Source organism: Esox lucius, chromosome 22 (genome assembly GCF_011004845.1).
Source record: "Esox lucius isolate fEsoLuc1 chromosome 22, fEsoLuc1.pri, whole genome shotgun sequence".
Classification (NCBI taxonomy): Eukaryota; Metazoa; Chordata; class Actinopteri; order Esociformes; family Esocidae; genus Esox; species Esox lucius.
The window spans coordinates 11,071,163-11,091,262 of NC_047590.1; the positions used below are offsets into that span (position 1 = coordinate 11,071,163).

Consider the following 20,100-nt stretch of genomic DNA (forward strand, 5'->3'; position numbering starts at 1 on the left):
GTCTTCTCTGTGAAACAGATGATGATGATGATGAAGATGTATCTGATCCCACTGCTGATCATGATGGTTTTCATGATTAGGGGTGAAAAACTTTTAGCATCTCTCACTGGGGTTTATTGGTTTAAAGGAGCTTGTGGATGAATGTACATGGTCCCAGTTTAAAAGTCTTTGTTTATTATTATTTTGACTGTCCTGAATCAAGCAGATAAATTAAAGTCTGTTCGTCTGACCATCACTGGAATCCAAGCTGAAGATGCAGGAGATTACTATGGTATGGGTGTTAATGGCGGCCCAGAATTCACACAGTGATTCAGCGTTGTACAAAAATCTCCCTCAGTCAGACTGCACAGAGACTGTATTGCTGCAGCTGGAACTACTGCAGATGTTGAGTTTCAACAGAAGTTACACTGGTTCACTGCACATAGAATGTAAATACTCACACAGTGTTATACAGTAACACATATTTAACTGCTTTAAATCTTTGGTACCACACACGGTCTATGGTACTCAGATTATTCATGATTACTGGATCAATGTTCATTAAACAACTTTCTCTACTAGCTCAACCATTACTTCCCCACCTTTTAGAAACCATCACTTTACCACACTATTGACCTTGACCTTAAAATGTTCACATAGAAATGCATTGTGTAGAATAGATCTCGTAATCTGTCAAATAACCCAATAACTGTTTGCTGTATTCATTGATATTTTATGTAAACATTTCACCAGTGCCTAAAAGTCCCTGATTTGCATTGTTGGGATTTGGGGGTTCTGCTGCTCCATGAAATGAGCATTAATGTGCCCAGAGAGAGAGAGAGACAATCACAAGGATCCATCACAACATGGTTGGTTATATTGAATACTTTAATTTAGCTGTTGATACTTTCATTGGTTCTCACAGTGAATGAACTGTTCCACCATGTTATTTCTACATCAAAATGTATTTGAGAGACAGACAGGGAGATCCCAGTTACAGTGTCAACACAGGACAGTCATCTCTCCTCTATTTAAAAAACAACACAGACTGTTCCCTTCTCAGCATAACTCATGTTAACACAGGAACTAAGACCTAACACAATATTACTGGTCCAACCAGGGCCCGCCCAAAAAAGAGCCTCATTTACTCCTGCTCTCCCCTGACAGAGCTCCTGTTATGGGGCTACTCCAGCGCGTCCTAGCTCACGCACTGACTCCTACGAAGGGCGGAGGCCTGGGTGTATTGGAAGTGGGAGACCCTGCAGGCGTACACCTCCCCTTTCTCCCAACCTGCCTTGCTCAGGGTCAGGGTGCTGCTGCGTCTGTAGACACCTTCACTCTCTTCTTCTGGACTGGTCACAACCCCCTGACTCACCTCCAGCCCGTCCACCTCCCAGCTCACCAGCGCCCCCTGGGGGGAGTAGCCAGTCAGCAGACAGGCCAGCGTGGCAGAGCCCCCGGAGAGATGCTCAGAGGAGGGCCTGAGCAAAGACACAGTGGGCCTGACCGTAGGACCAGCTGGAGAGGAGAGAAAATGTTTAAGTTATTTTACAAGAGTGACTAATGGAAAAATATGACACACTGTATATTGATCAGAAACTATAATTAGTGGAAAACATTGAACACAACGCTACATTGTGATCCGACAACTTAGTGAGTACAAGTAACAATGATATAAATACAATACAATCATTTACATTTCTTGGATGTCTGACTGGTAGGTCTAAAGACACTTTTGATCATAATTTATTTCATTTATTCATTGAGGAATCCTGTTTCCCAATACCATTGTTGAATGCAGATATTTAGATATTTACTATTAAAAACATAGGCATTTGATATGATTGTAATAACAGACATCTTCAAACTCATCCATAATTTAAAGAGAAACAGCCCCTTGGTTTCCTTATATGTAGTTTCCAAGTTGTAATGTGACAATCTTCAGTTCAAACAACAACACAGCAATGGTTGCAAAGACCCTCTATATGAATAAAGTTTCAATATTTATTTATTGTTCCTGTTAGTCAAAATTCATTATATTTACAATCAAAGTTACAAAACAATCATATTTGCATTATGAAAGAGTATGGCAGTTGAACTATCTTAATGAGGAATTTCATTCTTTCTTTAATACTTAAAAAAAATAACATTTTGTGATAATTGTAGTAGAAACTAAACCAGATTTAAAATATTTGACTGAAAAGTCTATAATTTATTCAGACAAATTGTTTTACTCCGTAGCTGAATGTCTCCCATTAACTGTAGTTTCTCTTTAGCAATTTAAATCCTTCATTGTAAAATAAATACTGAGAATGAGAATATTACAGAATATTACTGTTAAAATGTTAATTCTTCAGTATTTCACCATTCTGATTCATTGTAAGAAGCAGTAATGAAAAATAACACTTACTTTTCAGTATCAGTTTGGTTCCTTCACCAAATGTATACCACGGTGATTCAGTCTAGTTAAGACGTCGTACAAAAACTCAAGACTGAGCGCAGCATGCCCTTACAGATGCACTCATACTGTACAGCATTTGTTTGGTAGAGCTCTTTCATACACCAAAATATTCATACAACTGTACATTAAATTAATGTTTAACTTTACAGATGTAAAGAATAAAAATATATTCCATAAGTATATCACACTTAAAAGTAACATTTTTAAAATGTTTGGTCTCCTCTGCTGAGGTGGGGTATTTCCAAAGAACTGCTGCTTTGCATTGACACCTCATGGTTCAGTGCTCTGAGTGTTTATAGACCTGTGTGTTTCACACTTGATGACTGCGAGCTCCTTCAACACAGCAGAAACTACATCAACAATGACTCTGGCCACCATCTTCATCTGGACACTGGTCTGCTTCTGCTTCAGAGGTCAGTCAAGTTCACCATGTAGACACATGTAGTGTACTAACTCTACATAACGTATTCCTAACGTTCCATTGATATTTGTTCCCTCTCCAGGATCCAGAGGTCAGGTGACTGTGACTCAGACTCCTGTAGTGACCTTTTCTCCAGGAGACACTGTCACTCTGACCTGTAGAAACAACCCTGCAGTTGTCAAATATAGTGATGGAGATGAGGGTGCGTTCTGGTATCAACAGAGACCTGGAGAAGCTCCTAAACTCCTGATAAAATATGCAAAGACAAGGATAGATGGGATTCCTGCTAGATTCAGTGGCAGTGGGTCTGGGAGTGACTTCAGTCTGACCATCAGTGGAGTCCAGGCTGAAGATGCAGCAGTTTACTACTGTCAGAGTCATCACAGTGGTTATGTGGTCACACAGTGATTTAGAGCCGTACAAAAACCTCCTGCACCAAATGACACACATTACTGTTGACTTGTCTGAATGTCCCCTCAATGGTTGGTTGGTCTACCAGACACCCAGGTGTCCCTCATTTTCACAGAGATGTTGATCTGCATGAAGTCTCTCTCAGAATAGAGTAGGACACTCCCCAAGTGATCAACATCCACTGACATGACAACAGAGTCATTTATTTAACTTTGACATTTCCACTGAATTCTCATTCTGTTGAATCACTGTTACGATAGGATACTATATTATTGGTCATGTTACCATGAAAGGTCTTTGTTGCAATACATTCAACATGCAGGCAAGTAAACAGACGTTGCGATAGAGTACAACAAAAGAAATAGTAAAGAAATACAAAAAGTTTAAAAAGTTAAAAATAGTGCAGGATAATGGGTGATGATTGGATGACCACCAACTAGTCAGTGCAAGATAAGAGTTACAATTGAATAATGGCCATTGCTATTAAGTAAAAATGTTAAAACACAAACAGGAAATATACCAATTTTTTTTTTTTGGGGGGGGGGGTATAAATGGAGTGTATTGAGATGGATCAGCTGGAGTGGGTGGGGTGGCGTGGGAGGTCAAATTGTTGGGTTCAAAGCAGGGGTGGGATGGGTCGTCCATGATGGCCATGCAGGGGTGGGATGGGTCGTCCATGGCCATCAGATTGGACAACATCCTTTTATTAGCCACCTTCTCCAAGGTGTCCAGCTTGATCCCCAACGCAGAGCTTGTCTTCCTGATCAGTTTATGTCTTGGTGATGTTTAGGTGCAGGTGGTTCTGATCACATCACAACAATAAGTCCTCCACAGTGTCACTGTAATCCTTCTCCTGCTTCCCACTAGTGCACCCAACTATTGCTGTGTCATACGGAAATTTCTGGAGATGGCATGTGTTGGATTGTACCTAAAGTCTGAGGTGTACAGGGCAAAGATGCAGACTCTGGTCACAGGACTTGGACTCGAGACTCGACTCACCTATTTTGCAACTTGAGACTTGACTTAGTAAAAACAGAGAACACTTGCAATTGAACTTCAACTTAAGCTGTATGACTCGAGGGACTTGCTTTGATTTGCCCATCACCATCCTCTCAACCTTTTTAGCTCCATCTGCTCACCTTTGTCTTGAATTGTCTTGACTCGATCTGAGCTCTGGAACTTGTGACTTGAGACTTGGTAATGGTTTCTTGGGACTTGACTTGAGACTTGAAGGATAAGACTTGAGACTTACTTGTGACTTGTGCCAAAGGGGCTTGGTCCCATGTCTGGCACAGGGTAAAGAGGAAGGGTACCAGGACTGTGCCCTGAGGGCATCCTGTGTTGCTCACCACACGTTCTGACACACAGCTCTGTAGCCTTACAAATTGTGATCTTTTCCGTCAGGTCGTCAGTCACCCTGGGGAGACCAGGGATTCCTGGTCCATGTAACCCCCTGGAAATGAATGATAATCCTGAGATCCATTGACCCTGACCCCTCCAATATACAATACAAACCTACACCATTGGTTGAAGGAAACTCCAGCAGTCCATGTTTGTACAGCCATTTGATGCAATACACACATATAATTCCTATTCAAACATATTGACTGACTCTATGAAGAGAGTCAAATCCACAATCAGCTCCATCATTTTGCTGAAGTTCATTTCAGTCAGAGGATAAAGTGTCTATTTGTCTAACAGGGGCAGTGTGTTGCAGTTTTGATCCTCTCAAACAGTCATTTATGAATACTCATTGTACTGACATCTCTTACCTGTTTTTTTGGCAACAATCTAACTCATAGCATTAACCTGGAGAATAGATCCAGGCGGGGGAATGGGTAATGTGTCTATTGGAATCTGTGGGTGATTAGGGAGCCATATCATTCCCATTTCATGTCCCTTAGAAAATACATCTGATTCATAATGGCTCAGGACAAAGTCCTCTTTCACTGTCCTGGACATTATGATTTAATTATTAGTAGGGATGGGTGCCCCCTACTGGCACTCCAACACCACTTCCAGTTGGGGTCACCTGTCCTGGGACCAACCAAGACCAATCCTGCTGAGATACAGAGGCTGACCAGTGAAAAACAAGACTTGCCCAATATAAATCGGACTGTCCCAATATAAAGCTGACTTGCCTAATATAATCCAGACTTGCCCAATATAAACCTGACTGGCCCAATATAAATCTGACTGGCCCAATTTGGAATTTCACAAAATGACAATTAACAAGAGGCACTATTCTCTTTTTGAAAATAAATTAAACTTGATGCCAAATGATCACGAGGGCGCTACCTAACTTATAACATTATAGTCAAATACAGCAGGTATGGCATCAACTAGGGGTCATATCCACAGTTTAACCTGTTAAAGGGACAGTTCAACCTAAAATAAAAAGTATTTTGGAAACTGAATTTACCCCATACTTGTATATGGTACTTTTTTTTATCCTATAGAATGGAACTGTCAAATCTGGGTTTGTCCTTGTTATTTGTCTTTATCTTTCTTATGTTTTATGTTTTCTATGCATTGATCCTTTTTTTTCTTGATGAGGTTTTACTGTTTTGGAATTTCGTTGTGTAACTTTGCCTTTCCCCTGTATTAGTACTTTCTCCTGTGTTTTCTGTTCTTCTGTGCTCCCTTATGTCTATTTAGTTCTGTTCTGTTTTGTGACCATTGTGAGGTATTGATTGATTTTCACCAACATACTGAGACTTTAGCGTACTACTTAGAATCCCTTGCATCTAGATATTCAGTGTTTGGACCTTAGCTTTGATATTTGACGACTTTGCTTTAGCCTTGTGATTTTGTATTGTTTGACTCTCGATTTTTGACATTCTGGTTTTGACTCCTTGCCTGCCGGTTGACTCTGCTTTCTGTCTTGCCCTTGCTTGGAACTGTCAGCTGCCAAATAAACACTACCAACACTCCAGGTCAAGAACATGCAAACCCTTCTCTCCGACTCATTCATTACAGAAATGACCAACAGGTGACAGTAAAATATCAGCATTATGAATCTATCCCGTTGTCTCGCTTTCAGTCATCTCTCAATCTCACTGTCATTCTGATGTTCTCTCTCGTTCCTCTCGGTTTCACATCCACCAGCTGTGTACTTGCCTTTTGAGTGGTGTTTTGCATATTTGTTGAGCCTCAGTGCTGCTGACACTTTAAGACTGCTGAGTTACCAGTGTTGGATCTTGTCTGATCCGTCATCTCAGTGACACAGATGATGATGATCATGATGATGAAGATTTCAATGATCCCACTGCTGATCATGATGGTTTTTCTGATTAGGGGTGAAAAACTTTTAGCATCTCTCACTGGGGTTTATTGGTTTAAAGGAGCTTGTGGATGAATGTACATGGTCCCAGTTTAAAAGTCTTTGTTTATTATTATTGTGACTTCTCAATGCTAATTTCACACTGTTTCACTTTCAGGGGCATCTGCACAACGTGTCCTGAATCAAGCAGATAAATTAAAGTCTGTTCGTCTCTGAGATACTGTGTCCATCAGTGCTGTAGGAAGTTCATGAGGTATTGGTGATGACATGAGCTGGTACCTGCAGAAACCTGGACAGGCTCCTAAATTCCTCATCTATCAAGTGAATAAACTTCAGTCTGGGACACCACCTAGATTCAGTGGTGGTAGGTCAGATACTGAATACACTCTGACCATCACTGGAGTCCAAGCTGAAGATGCAGGAAATTACTATGATATGGGTGATTATGGCGGCCCAGAATTCACACAGTGATTCAGCGTCGTACAAAAACCTCCCTCAGTCAGACTGCACAGAGACTGTACTACTGCAGCTGGGACCTACTGCAGGTGTTGAGGTTCAACAGAAGTTACACTGGTTCACTGCACATAGAATGTATATACTCACACAGTGTTATACACTAACACATATTTAACTGCTTTAAATCTTTGGTACCACACACGGTCTATGGTACTCAGATTAATCATGATTACTGGATCAATGTTCACCAAACAACTTTCTCTACTAGCTCAACCATTACTTCCCCACCATTTAGAATCCATCACTTTACCACACTATTGACCTTGACCGTAAAATGTTCACATAGAAATGCATTGTGTAGAATAGATCTCGTAATCTGTCAAATAACCCAATAACTGTTTGTTGTATTCATTGATATTTCATGTAAACATTTCAACAGTGCCTAACATTCCCTGATTTGTATTGTTGGGATTTGGGGGTTCTGCTGCTCCATGAAATGAGCATTAATGTGCCCAGAGAGAGAGAGAGACAAACACAAGGATCCATCACAAAATGGTTGGTTATATTGAATACTTTACTTTAGCTGTTGACACTTTCATTGGTTCTCACAGTGAATGAACTGTTCCACCATGTTATTTCTACATCAAAATGTATTTAAGAGACAGACAGGGAGATCCCAGTTACAGTGTCAATACAGGACAGTCATCTCTCCTCTATGTAAAACACAACACACAGACTGTTCCCTTCTCAGCATAACTCATGTTAACACAGGAACTAAGACCTAACACAATATTACTGGTTCAACCAGGGCCCCGCCCAGAGGAGAGCCTCATTTACTCCTGCTCTCCCAGACAGAGCTCCTGTTCTGGGGCTGCTCCAGCGCGTCCTAGCTCACACACTGACTCCTGCGAAGGGCGGAGGCCTGGGTGTGTTGGAAGTGGGAGACCCTGCAGGCGTACACCTCCCCTTTCTCCCAACCTGCCTTGCTCAGGGTCAGGGTGCTGCTGCGTCTGTAGACACCTTCACTCTCTTCTTCTGGACTGGTCACAACCCCCTGACTCACCTCCAGCCCGTCCACCTCCCAGCTCACCAGCGCCCCCTGGGGGGAGTAGCCAGTCAGCAGACAGGCCAGCGTGGCAGAGCCCCCGGAGAGATGCTCAGAGGAGGGCCTGAGCAAAGACACAGTGGGCCTGACCGTAGGACCAGCTGGAGAGGAGAGAAAATGTTTAAGTTATTTTACAAGAGTGACTAATGGAAAAATATGACACACTGTATATTGATCAGAAACTATAATTAGTGGAAAACATTGAACACAACGCTACATTGTGATCCGACAACTTAGTGAGTACAAGTAACAATGATATAAATACAATACAATCATTTACATTTCTTGGATGTCTGACTGGTAGGTCTAAAGACACTTTTGATCATAATTTATTTCATTTATTCATTGAGGAATCCTGTTTCCCAATACCATTGTTGAATGCAGATATTTAGATATTTACTATTAAAAACATAGGCATTTGATATGATTGTAATAACAGACATCTTCAAACTCATCCATAATTTAAAGAGAAACAGCCCCTTGGTTTCCTTATATGTAGTTTCCAAGTTGTAATGTGACAATCTTCAGTTCAAACAACAACACAGCAATGGTTGCAAAGACCCTCTATATGAATAAAGTTTCAATATTTATTTATTGTTCCTGTTAGTCAAAATTCATTATATTTACAATCAAAGTTACAAAACAATCATATTTGCATTATGAAAGAGTATGGCAGTTGAACTATCTTAATGAGGAATTTCATTCTTTCTTTAATACTTAAAAAAAATAACATTTTGTGATAATTGTAGTAGAAACTAAACCAGATTTAAAATATTAGACTGAAAAGTCTATAATTTATTCAGACAAATTGTTTTACTCTGTAGCTGAATGTCTCCCATTAACTGTAGTTTCTCTTTAGCATTTTAAATCCTTCTTTGTAAAATAAATACTGAGAATGAGAATATTACAGAATATTACTGTTAAAATGTTGATTCTTCAGTATTTCACCATTTTGATTTATTGTAAGAAGCAGTAATGAAAAATCACACTTACTTTTCAGTATCAGTTTGGTTCCTTCACCAAATGTATACCACGGCGATTCAGTCTAGTTAAGACGTCGTACAAAAACTCAAGACTGAGCGCAGCATGCCCTTACAGATGCATTCATACTGTACAGGATTTGTTTGGTAGAGCTCTTTCATACACCAAAATATTCATACAACTGTACATTAAATTCATGTATAACTTTACAGATGTAAAGAATAAAACTATATTCCATAAGTATATCACATTAAAAGTAACATTTTTAAAATGTTTGGTCTTCTCTGCTGAGGTGGGGTATTTCCAAAGAACTGCTGCTTTGCATTGACACCTCATGGTTCAGTGCTCTGAGTGTTTATAGACCTGTGAGTTTCACACTTGATGACTGAGATCTCCTTCAACACAGCAGAAACTACATCAACAATGACTCTGGTCACCATCTTCATCTGGACACTGGTCTGCTTCTGCTTCAGAGGTCAGTCAAGTTCACCATGTAGACACATGTAGTGTACTAACTCTACATAACGTATTTCTAACGTTCCATTGATATTTGTTCCCTCTCCAGGATCCAGAGGTCAGGTGACTGTGACTCAGCCTCCTGTAGTGACCTTTTCTCCAGGAGACACTGTCACTCTGACCTGTAGAACCAACCCTGCAGTTCACAAATGGAGTAGTGGAAATGAGGGTGCTTACTGGTATCAACAGAGATCTGGAGAAGCTCCTAAACTCCTGATAAAATATGCAAAGACAAGGATAGATGGGATTCCTGCTAGATTCAGTGGCAGTGGGTCTGGGAGTGACTTCAGTCTGACCATCAGTGGAGTCCTGGCTGAAGATGCAGCAGTTTACTACTGTCAGAGTTATCACAGTGGTAGAGTGTTCACACAGTGATTTAGAGCCGTACAAAAACCTCCTGCACCAAATGACACACATCACTGTTGACATGTCTGAATGTCCCCTCAATGCTTGGTTGGTCTACCAGACACACAGGTGTCCTTCACATTCACAGAGATGTTGATCTGCATGAACTCTCTCAGAATAGAGTAGGACACTCCCCACGTGATCAACATCCACATTTAACTTTTACACTGAATTCATATTCTTTTAAACCACTGTTAGGATAGGATATATGACCCCCAACAAGTCAGTGCAAGAGAAGAGTTACAATTAAATAATGGCCATTGCTATTAAGTATAAATGTAAAAACACAAACTGGAAATATACACGTTTAAATATAAACGGAGACATGGAACAATGACCGACAAATGAAGGGAGCAGAGGTGCCACATTTAAACACATACGAATGACCGAATTGGGACCTGGTGTGAGTGATAATGGAAGACGAGACACATGACATGTCCAGGATGTGTTCATGGATGAAAAGAAAAGCAGGAGATGATGGGGCTGTCCGTCACCTCACCATCACAGGGTTGGTTGGAATGGGAGGTCAAGATGTCAAAGTTCACTACACTACTGAAGCACTGAAATGTCTGATGGTGGCAGGCAGAGATCAGGTAGAGGTAATTGTTGCATCAAGGTGAGATTATTCAGTGGCTGTGTCCTTGATGGTCTTGCAGGGGGTGAGATAGGCTGTCCATGATGGCCATACATGGGTGAGATAGGCTGTCCATGATGGCCATACATGGGGGAGATGGGTTGTCCATTATGGCCATGCAGGGGTGATATTGGTTGTCCATGATGACCATGCAGGGGTGAGACGGGTTGTCCATGATGACCATTGTGATGGCAATTTCTAAAGTCCAAACTATTTACGAAAATGGTAGGTAAGACCGAGGAAAACTCAATTTGCACAATAATCAGTTTATTCTTGCAAGGAGAGAATACACAGGTTACAAAGTAACAATGAATAATCTCTAAAGTAAAACAGGACAAGCATCATCATTTAAAGAAGGGAAAAAGGGGTGTGGTAATATGTATGTCAATAAAACACATTCACATGGTAATCCTTTTCAACCTTTTAGGAGTCACAATGTCTGGACACCCAAGGATAGACCCTAAAAGTGTTATACAGATTAACTAATTTACGAGTAACTAATCCACTAGTGCCGGTCAAGGATGATGTTCAAGGATGTCTCCCTGAGACAAACATCAGACCCCACTCTACCTACATTCCTTTACTTATCCAAACATGGGGACTCAGTCCTTTAATCAGTAAGAACACATCAGTGTAAGAAATTTCCCTGACACCATGCAAGGGAAATATTGGTTGTCCATGATGACCATGCAGGGGTGAGAAAGGTATTCCCTGATGGGCATGCAGGGGTAAGATGGAATGTCCATGATGACCATGCAGGGGTGAGACACGTTGTCCCTGATAGTCATGCAGTGGGTGAGACGGGTTGTCCATGATGACCATGCAGGGGGTGAGATGGGTTGTCCATTATGGCCATCAGATTGGACACCATCCTTCCCTCAGCCACGTTCTCCAAGTTTTTAAGCTTGATCCCCACCAAAGAACTCGTAACTATGGCATGCAGGGATGAGACGGGTTGTCCATGATAACCATACAGGGGTGAGATGGGTTGTCCATGATGGCCATGTATGACCATAATGGACAACCCATCTCACCCCTGCATGACCATCATTGACAACCCATCTCACCCCTGCATGGCCATACAGAGAGAACAGAGATAACAGAGAAAACACTTGCAACTGAACTTCAGCTTGAGTTGTATTACTCGAAGGGACTTCTTTAGATATGCCCAACACCTTCCTTTAAAACCTTCTCACCTCTGTCTGCTCACCTCTGTCTTGAATTGTCTTGACTCGATCTGAGCTGTGGAACTTGAGACTTGAGGCTTGCCCATCATTACTTGAGACTTGAACGATAAGACTTGTGACTTACTTGTGACTTGGTCCCATGTCTGGCACAGGGTAAAGAGGAATGGTACCAGGACCGTGCATTGAGGGCATCATGTGTTGCTCACCACCCGTTCTGACGCACAGCTCTGTAGCCATACAAATTGTTACCTTTCTCGTCAGGTAGTCAGTAACCCAGGCGTTCCTCCACCTTCATCTTCCTCATCTTCAGCAGCAGGAGCGGTCTGGTGTTGAAGGCACTGGAGAAGTCAAAGAACATCACCATCACAGTGTTCCCCACTTTGTCCATGTAGGAGTGTGTGATGGTAATTTTATCAATCAGAACTCTTTTAGAAGGAAGTACAGAGACGAAATTCTCTGGGCACAATTAACAGTTTTATTAATAACAGTTTTATTAATCATTTGCAAATGAGAGAGACGCGTCAACCGCTTACACACATAATCGTCTGAGGAGACTCTGACTCGACACATGAACATTCAACAGTATTTATCAAAGATAAAAGGGGTGTGGTTAGATGCTGCCCAGCAGTCCTATGTCAATAAAACACATGCCCTTTATGTTACTACCTAAGCTTCACACAAAGGACAAGCTCTCCTTCCCCCCATAGGTAACTTCTTAAATTCTAAGAGTTCTTACAGCATCTGGACAGACAATAGATGTCCCCTAGGCAAATACCAGATCCCCCACATTCCTTTTCTAATTTGAATAAGGGGCTCTCAGTCCTTTAATCAGTGAGAATAAACTGGTTAGAGAAAGTTCCACAAAAATCCATCCTCTTGATACAATTTCAAACCTTGGTATCAAACCTTAAACAGTTCACTCATTAGGATGTAGACTGCAACAAAACAGTACTCTTTAACAACATGACCCAGTCAATATTATTACCCTTAATGATTAGAGAACGGAACAAATCTGCAATGTCTGGATCCTCCTTTACATTCTTCTAGATCATTGTTTTCGTATAAAATCCAAGATCACACATTGTCATATAAAATCATAACATAGTACAGCAAAACCTTTTTTATATTAGAATCATCATAAACACCTATCACTGAATGCATCCTTCAATTTCTCACTGTTACAAAGTCCCCTCATGCCAATTACTCGATTCACTGAAAAGTCCTCTCCATGGTCCCATTTGGATGTCCTTCCAAAGTCATCACAAACGTTCTGCTCCTCCAAACGTCAGACAGTCAGTTATGAACCACTTCTTTGGCAGGCTGGTGTAACAGAACGTAAAAGTCAGATGTATATTCCAAGGTGTTGTCCTTCTTTATAGCTGCTTCATCACCCAGGCCAGGAGAATCTGTGTGTTCTCCCTTGTGAACTCCAAGATGACCAGTTTTAGCTGAAGTCTCTATAGCTAAAGGCCAGATAGAAGGTGACTGGTAACTTTTCCCTCAGTGACTTTAATTTACTGTGCCTAACCTTTAACCACTGAAGCCCTCCTGTAGCGTGTGTCGTCAATCCCAGGTTCCTCTCTCAGCTACCTGGACAGCAGATGAGATGTTACCTGGTATGGACCCAATCAGCGTAGCATGATGTCGTGCAGTAGATCTTTCTGCCCCCGTAAACGTTGTCCAGAACCCGGAGCTTTCCTTCGCCTCCATTCTCTCGGCCGGAGGTTGCCTTCTCCATCACATTGCAGAATCGTCAGGACTCGAATCAGTCCAGCTCACAGGAACCCAGCATCCTGTAGACGTGCGGCACCTAGACTTGCAGTGAGCCAGAGTAAACTCCTCTCTCAGCTGTAGGACAGTCTGTCTGTGTGTCTGTGAGATCCATCTCATCACAGCCACCTCACAGTTGTCCTTTTAAGCCAAGCTCAGTCTCTCTCTGGGCTCCAACAAGCCCTCTATTGTCGAATTGCTTTCAAGTGTCCTGTTCCTGAAGTGTGAATTATCCTTGAGAAGATTAGTTGCAACTGCACAGTACACCATCACAAATATGTCCATTACATGAACTTGTTGCATCTCGCTGATACATTAGAATCACACACTATCAAACACTGAAACCCTATATTTCCAATGTCTCTACTTCCATTGTCCAAATAGATCAGAACAGCTGTAAACAGTAACATTATTGTTAAAACATTAATTCCACTCTTATCTATAGTAGGTTTAACAACCAACACAAAGAGCAGAAGAACACAATTTCACATTTCTCATTACTGTTCCAATAACACATCAGTTAAGATAGTTTGCTTACATTGAAGTACCAGTCTCTAAGAGAAGTTCATGAACAATTCTCAGTTCACCTATATAATTTACATCTGATTGTGTTGTATCAGAACTACAATCAAATTCACCATTGTTTCTCCTAAATGATCAAATACCTTATTTCAAAATCAAAACATTTCACACCATCTTGAAGGTCAGCTAACATAACTGTTATTTAGCCAATTTTCTCTACAAGATGAAACTTAATGTGAACTTCTATTATCCTAGCACATCAAAGACACTCTGAAATCCTGTCATAAATCATGACCCCCCCCCCCGTCCCCCTTTTACGCCTTTATCACCCCAGGGCTCAACCGGGAGTGGGGGGTGGTCTACTAAGCTAAGGATAACAGACCCTGGTCTTGAAGAATGGTCACCTTATCAATAAGGGACACTGTTGTTATCTTGAGAAACAACCCAGGCCAGATAATAGTGAAACAAACTTTTTTTCTTCTCATCATTCACCTCAAAGAAACCTCTGTTAACCATTAACTTTCCAATGATTACCTAATAGGACAGAAATTAAAATAGAATGGCAACATTTTGTTAACATGTAAGAAATAACTAAATGTGCTCCCTGCACGTTTTTACCCACTTATTCCATAATGCATGAGATTAAAATGATTACTTCTAATCAAATATTAAACAAACTGAACAGTACACTCCCATCAAATTAGTTATTTTTGCTAAACCATTTCAAAATGGTAAGATGTATTCTACTCAACCATGAACATGTTAGATTTTGCATAAAACATACCTTTCAAAAACCCAATTAGACAAACGAGATTATTCACCTAACTTCTTTAAGTATCTATTTAATTTGCTTTGAAATCTAAGGTCAAAATCTTTTTCATCATGGATCATTTCATACAGTCCCCCCCCCCGCTTTCATGACAGAGTCAAAGGAAAATGACTCCAAGCTTGAAAGCAGAACCATTACAGGACCGAAATGAAAAAGAAAATTCTAACATGCATTCAAGAATAAGTTGCAAAATGAAAATCTAAACAAAACAAACGAAAATAAGAAAAACATCCACAAAGGAAATCAAAAAAACAATTGTACCACACGGTCGCTTGTGTGAAGGAACTCCCAAAGTAGCATATCAAAATTTGCATTTCCACAGGCAACAGCCAAACTACGTTGAGACCAACAAACATCATGACTCACTTTACCTCCTAAAGTCTAGGGAATTTACTCAACTGTAGATGCATGTCTATGTCATTCAAAATAGTGGCGGTCAGCCAAAATCGCTATTTTCACACATACGTCTTGCAAAGACATCAAATTTGTACTAGCAATTAACAATGTTGGATGACTTAAGGTCTCCACCCTTACTACAATTTGATTTGAAATCATAAATGTAAACATTAAAGCTATTGAGAGGAACATTTATTTCGCTTTCACTTAATGTTTTGATTATCCCAAAACTAAACATACTAATGTAGGGGAAATTACCACGGGTGAGAACAGGCTGAACACTCGAATTTAACCCTTAGTAATAGGCTACTCTGATGTAATGGGAAAGGTTGTTACTCTGAGCTCCACCCATTTATGGTAAGCCATTGAAAAGGCCAAATGTTTGTTTATGGTCCTCAGACTATCCTATCAATTCAGCCGACATCCTTTGTTAACTGGAGATTTTAGATTTAGTGTCCAACCCATCTAATATTTTCGCAGTTTGTAAAAATGTGCTTATCATTATCTATACAACAACTCAACATTAGGGTGGAAATTAAGAAACTCTTAAGAATGGCAATCCAGACAGAAAACAGATGTATGACGTCATTAAAATCAAGGTACAATAAGCAATCCAAAGGAAACTCAACGTAGGCCTTAAACACTGGTACATCAGTTCACCAAGCTAGAATTTAAACCCCAGTAACGAGCATCAGGCGCAGGTCTGAAAACCATTATATACAGGAGCACGCTATACTCCATCACGCAGTCCAACTGCTTATAATCCAGCACTAATCGCAACGCAATAGGTTAGCTGCACGGGAATGGGTGTCAGGACACGGAACTTAAGCTGACCAATAATTGCGGCAATTTACAGGAGCAATCCCTACTCCTTTCTACAGGCACTGAAAGTACGAGATCCAATCTCAACTGCATATTTAAGTCCAACCTAAATTGCAGATTTTCCAGAAGTCCAACTGCTTAATATCCAGCACTAATCGCAACGCAATAGGTTAGCTGCACGGGAATGGGTGTCAGGACACGGAACAAAAACGACATGTTTCTAACTACAGGCGCTATAACCAAAACACCTAACAAAATTACTTCTATTTACCATACTTTCTCAAATTCATCAAATCTGACATACAAAAACCAACCAGATAGTTTACTAAAGCGAATGAAAACTGTATTCAGGAATTATCTCAACGGTCAATGCTCCCTCTGGTCCGTCTCCTGTCTGACCGTCCGCACCCCTCCCTCAGGCGGTTCAGCGTTCCTGCGTGTTCCCGTCTCTCAACCCCGGGTCTGTAATCTTTGGTCTCAGCCGCAAACACCGGAGATTACGGATGTGTACACCTGGTGTGTACAACTCCCCACTTTTGGAACTTTTCTTGACTCGACCAACGAAAAGGTCCATAGAGCTTGGCCTCCAGCGGGGTTGGCTACGTCGACTGTACGACTCCAACGATGCAGTGTCCCGAGCGGGCCTCCAAGGAGACCCACCGATCGGCCCAGCGGAACTCCGCGAGGTGGGGTGACCGGCGGTCAGAGGAGAACGAGCCATCTAACCTGAGCAAAAGAAAACTACAACAAAGATCAATAGACTCCACACAACTTTACCAAAGCTTCCATCACTCCACACTTTCTACACACCGTAGCCTACGGTTGCCGTCGGCAACTTCCATACGTTACCACATCAGTCACCGAATGAAAACGCCAGTCGCCGGAAAACCTAATAACACTCAAAGAAACATTTGTTCACATGTCCAAACACCGTAAACGACAGACATAATCTTTGCCGATCCACATGTCCAAACACCATAAACGACAGACATAATCTTTGCCGGTCCAGCGTAAACACGAGAGATTGGCAAAGACATACTGCCGCACTTACCCTTAATTTAACCCAGCAAACCCCAAGCGTGGCGAAAATGCCGGATCCAGAGCGAACACAATGGTGAGGTCGAACCTCCACCAGTCACCCTGGTACCTCGATCAATGTGCCCAGCATGCGTTGATAAGCTCGTCAGCCTTTGAGATATTCCTTACACTAGTGTTTAACACAGTGGTCCAACCACCGTACTGTTAACAGTTTTTCCTTAAGTGCTGACTGTAATGTGCACGTACTTCCTGAGGACGAAATGTAAGCACGGGTATACCTGTTCTGATCAGGCACGAGTCACAGCTCCAGTTAGACACTCTTTCTCAGCCCGTCAAAGGATGGGGGATACTAGAGTCCAGAACTATCTCTGGCCGTGCACGGTTAACCTGTTTGGAAAAGGACTCGAACTGAGCAGGATTAGGATCCCAGACGAGCACCCCAAATTGTGATGGTAATGTTATCGATCAGAACTCTTTTAGAAAGAAGTACAGAGACGAAATTCTCTGGGCACAATTAACAGTTTTATTAATAACAGTTTTATTAATAATTTGCAAATGAGAGAGACACGTCAACCGCTTACACACATAATCATCTGATTCCTTTTCTAATTTGATTAAGGGGCTCTCAGTCCTTTAATCAGTGAGAATACATTGGTTAGAGAAATTTCCACAACAAGTGTCTGTTACTAAAAGACATGAGGAGTTAAAGACAGCAGAAATCGAGAGACTGGAACGAGGTCAAAGGTCAAAAGGCGGGAGGTCAATAATCAAAAAAGTGAGTTAGTCCAACCTCAAGATCGCTTGTCACATTATTGTCATCATCTTTATGTTTTAATTGTCTTCACAATAATGCAAACTGATGAATGCATTATGTCTTTAGGTAAAAGTTTACATTCTGATAAAGCATAATTGGCAGAACGGGAAGTAGCGTTTGAAGTTGATCATACGCATTCTAAGGAAAGTGGTTTGAGTGGGAGATGATGAAATGAGGGAAGTTGATGTGTTTGAGGGGAGTTGGTGGTGAAAGAGAATAGAAAAAAAGAAAGTAGTTAAGGAACAAAAGTTTCAAGTTGGAGCGAGATTCTCTCAGAATTTGGGCTTTCTGGGAGACCCATTTGTAGTAAGATGGTTAAAAGCAATATTGGAAAATGTGGAATCAGTCGACCTGACAAGGAAATTTTTGTTCTGATTTATTGTTTTAGAAGAGCAGAAATAAAAAGAGTGGTTGATAGAGAAATTGTCAGACTTTGAACTGAATAGTTTTAGTTTTTGAGGCATTATCTTTGAGAATAGTTACAGGAGGAGGAAGGGGTCAATTGGAATCTGGGGATGATTAGGGAGCCATATCATCCCCATTTCTTGTTGATTCTTAAAGATTTCACCCAGTTCATAATGCCCTGGACAAATTTAATAATTAGACGGGAGGGATGAGTGCCCCCTACTGGCACTCCAACACCACTTTCAGATGGATCTGGTCACCCGTCCAGAACCAACCAGGACCAACCCTGCTAAGAGTCTAACCAGCGGTGCTATGCTGTAGGCGGATCAATACAAACCTGACTTGCCCAAAATAAACATGACTGGTCCAATTTAAACCTGACTGGACCAATATTAACCTGACTGGTCTGATATAAACCTGACTGGCCTGATATAAACCTGACTGGTCCAATAAAAAACCAGACTGGCCCAATTTTAACCTGACTTGCCCAATATAAACCTGAATGGCCCAATATAAACCTGACTGGCCCAAAATAAACATGACTGGCCCAAAATAAACCTGACTGATCAAATACAAACCTGAATGGCCCAAAATAAACATGACTGGTCCAAAAATAACCTGACTGGTCCAATGTAACCCTTACTGGCCCAATATAAACCTGACTGGTCCAATATAAATCTTACTGGCCTAATATAAACCTCACCAGCCTAATATAAACCTGACTGGTCTAATATAAAACTGACTGGCCAAATCTGGAATTCCACAAAAAGAAAAATAATTAGAGGCATTATTCTCTTTTTGAACTGAAGTGAAATGAAACATGATACCAAATGATCACATGAGGACGCTACCTACCTTATAACATTACAGTCAAATACAGCAGGTGAAGGTTCAGTTAGGGGTCATATCAACAGTTTTACCGGTGGAAGGTTAAAGGGACAGTTCATTCTAAAAGTAAAAGACATCTGGAAACTTCTTGACATATAAAACCTAACATTATGTTTGAAAAATATATATATTTCAGCTTAATTAACCCCATACTTGATGGTATATGGTCCTCTTGTTAAAGCCTATAGACTAGAACAACTGACAGGTGACATTAAAATAACAGCATTACAAGTCTGTCCTGTTGTCTCCCTGTCAGTCATCTCTCAATATCTGTCTTTCTGATGTTCTCTGTCTTTCGTCTCAGTTTCCGGTCCACCAGCTGTGTATTTGCCTTTAGAGTGGTGTTTTGCATATCTGTTGACATTCAGTTCTTCTGACACTTTAAGACTGCTGCATTACCAGTGCTGGATCTAGTCTGATCAGTCTTCTCAGTGAAACAGATGATGATGATGACGAATATGCCACTGATTCCATTGCTGATCATGCTAGTTTTCCTGATTAGGGGTGAAAATCTATTTACATCTCTCACTGGGGTTTATTGGTTTAAAGGAGCTTGTGGATGAAAGTACATGGTCCCAGTTTAAAATTCTTTGTTTATTATTATTGTGACTTCTCAATGCTAATTTCACACTGTTTCACTTTCAGGGGCATCTGCACAACGTGTCCTGAATCAAGCAGATAAATTAAAGTCTGTTCGTCTCGGAGATACTGTGTCTATCAGCGCTGTAGGAAGTTCATCAGGTATTGGTGATGACATGAGCTGGTACCTGCAGAAAC

The 20,100-nt window shown here is 41.0% G+C and overlaps 4 gene segments (V, D, J or C); 2 read left to right on the top strand and 2 right to left on the bottom strand.

Moving 5' to 3' along the window:
• Window positions 1-849: 849 nt before the first annotated feature.
• LOC114830073 lies at window positions 850-2,357 on the bottom strand. The segment is given in 2 exon segments: window positions 850-1,497; window positions 2,345-2,357. Coding segments are annotated over 2 exon segments (333 nt in total).
• Window positions 2,358-2,769: 412 nt separating this feature from the next.
• LOC114830047 lies at window positions 2,770-3,269 on the top strand. The segment is given in 2 exon segments: window positions 2,770-2,853; window positions 2,944-3,269. Coding segments are annotated over 2 exon segments (378 nt in total).
• A 4,298-nt stretch (window positions 3,270-7,567) lies between these two features.
• Window positions 7,568-8,955, bottom strand: LOC105006749. The segment is given in 2 exon segments: window positions 7,568-8,217; window positions 8,934-8,955. Coding segments are annotated over 2 exon segments (342 nt in total).
• Window positions 8,956-9,463: 508 nt separating this feature from the next.
• LOC105010146 lies at window positions 9,464-10,144 on the top strand. The segment is given in 2 exon segments: window positions 9,464-9,572; window positions 9,663-10,144. Coding segments are annotated over 2 exon segments (420 nt in total).
• Window positions 10,145-20,100: the final 9,956 nt, after the last annotated feature.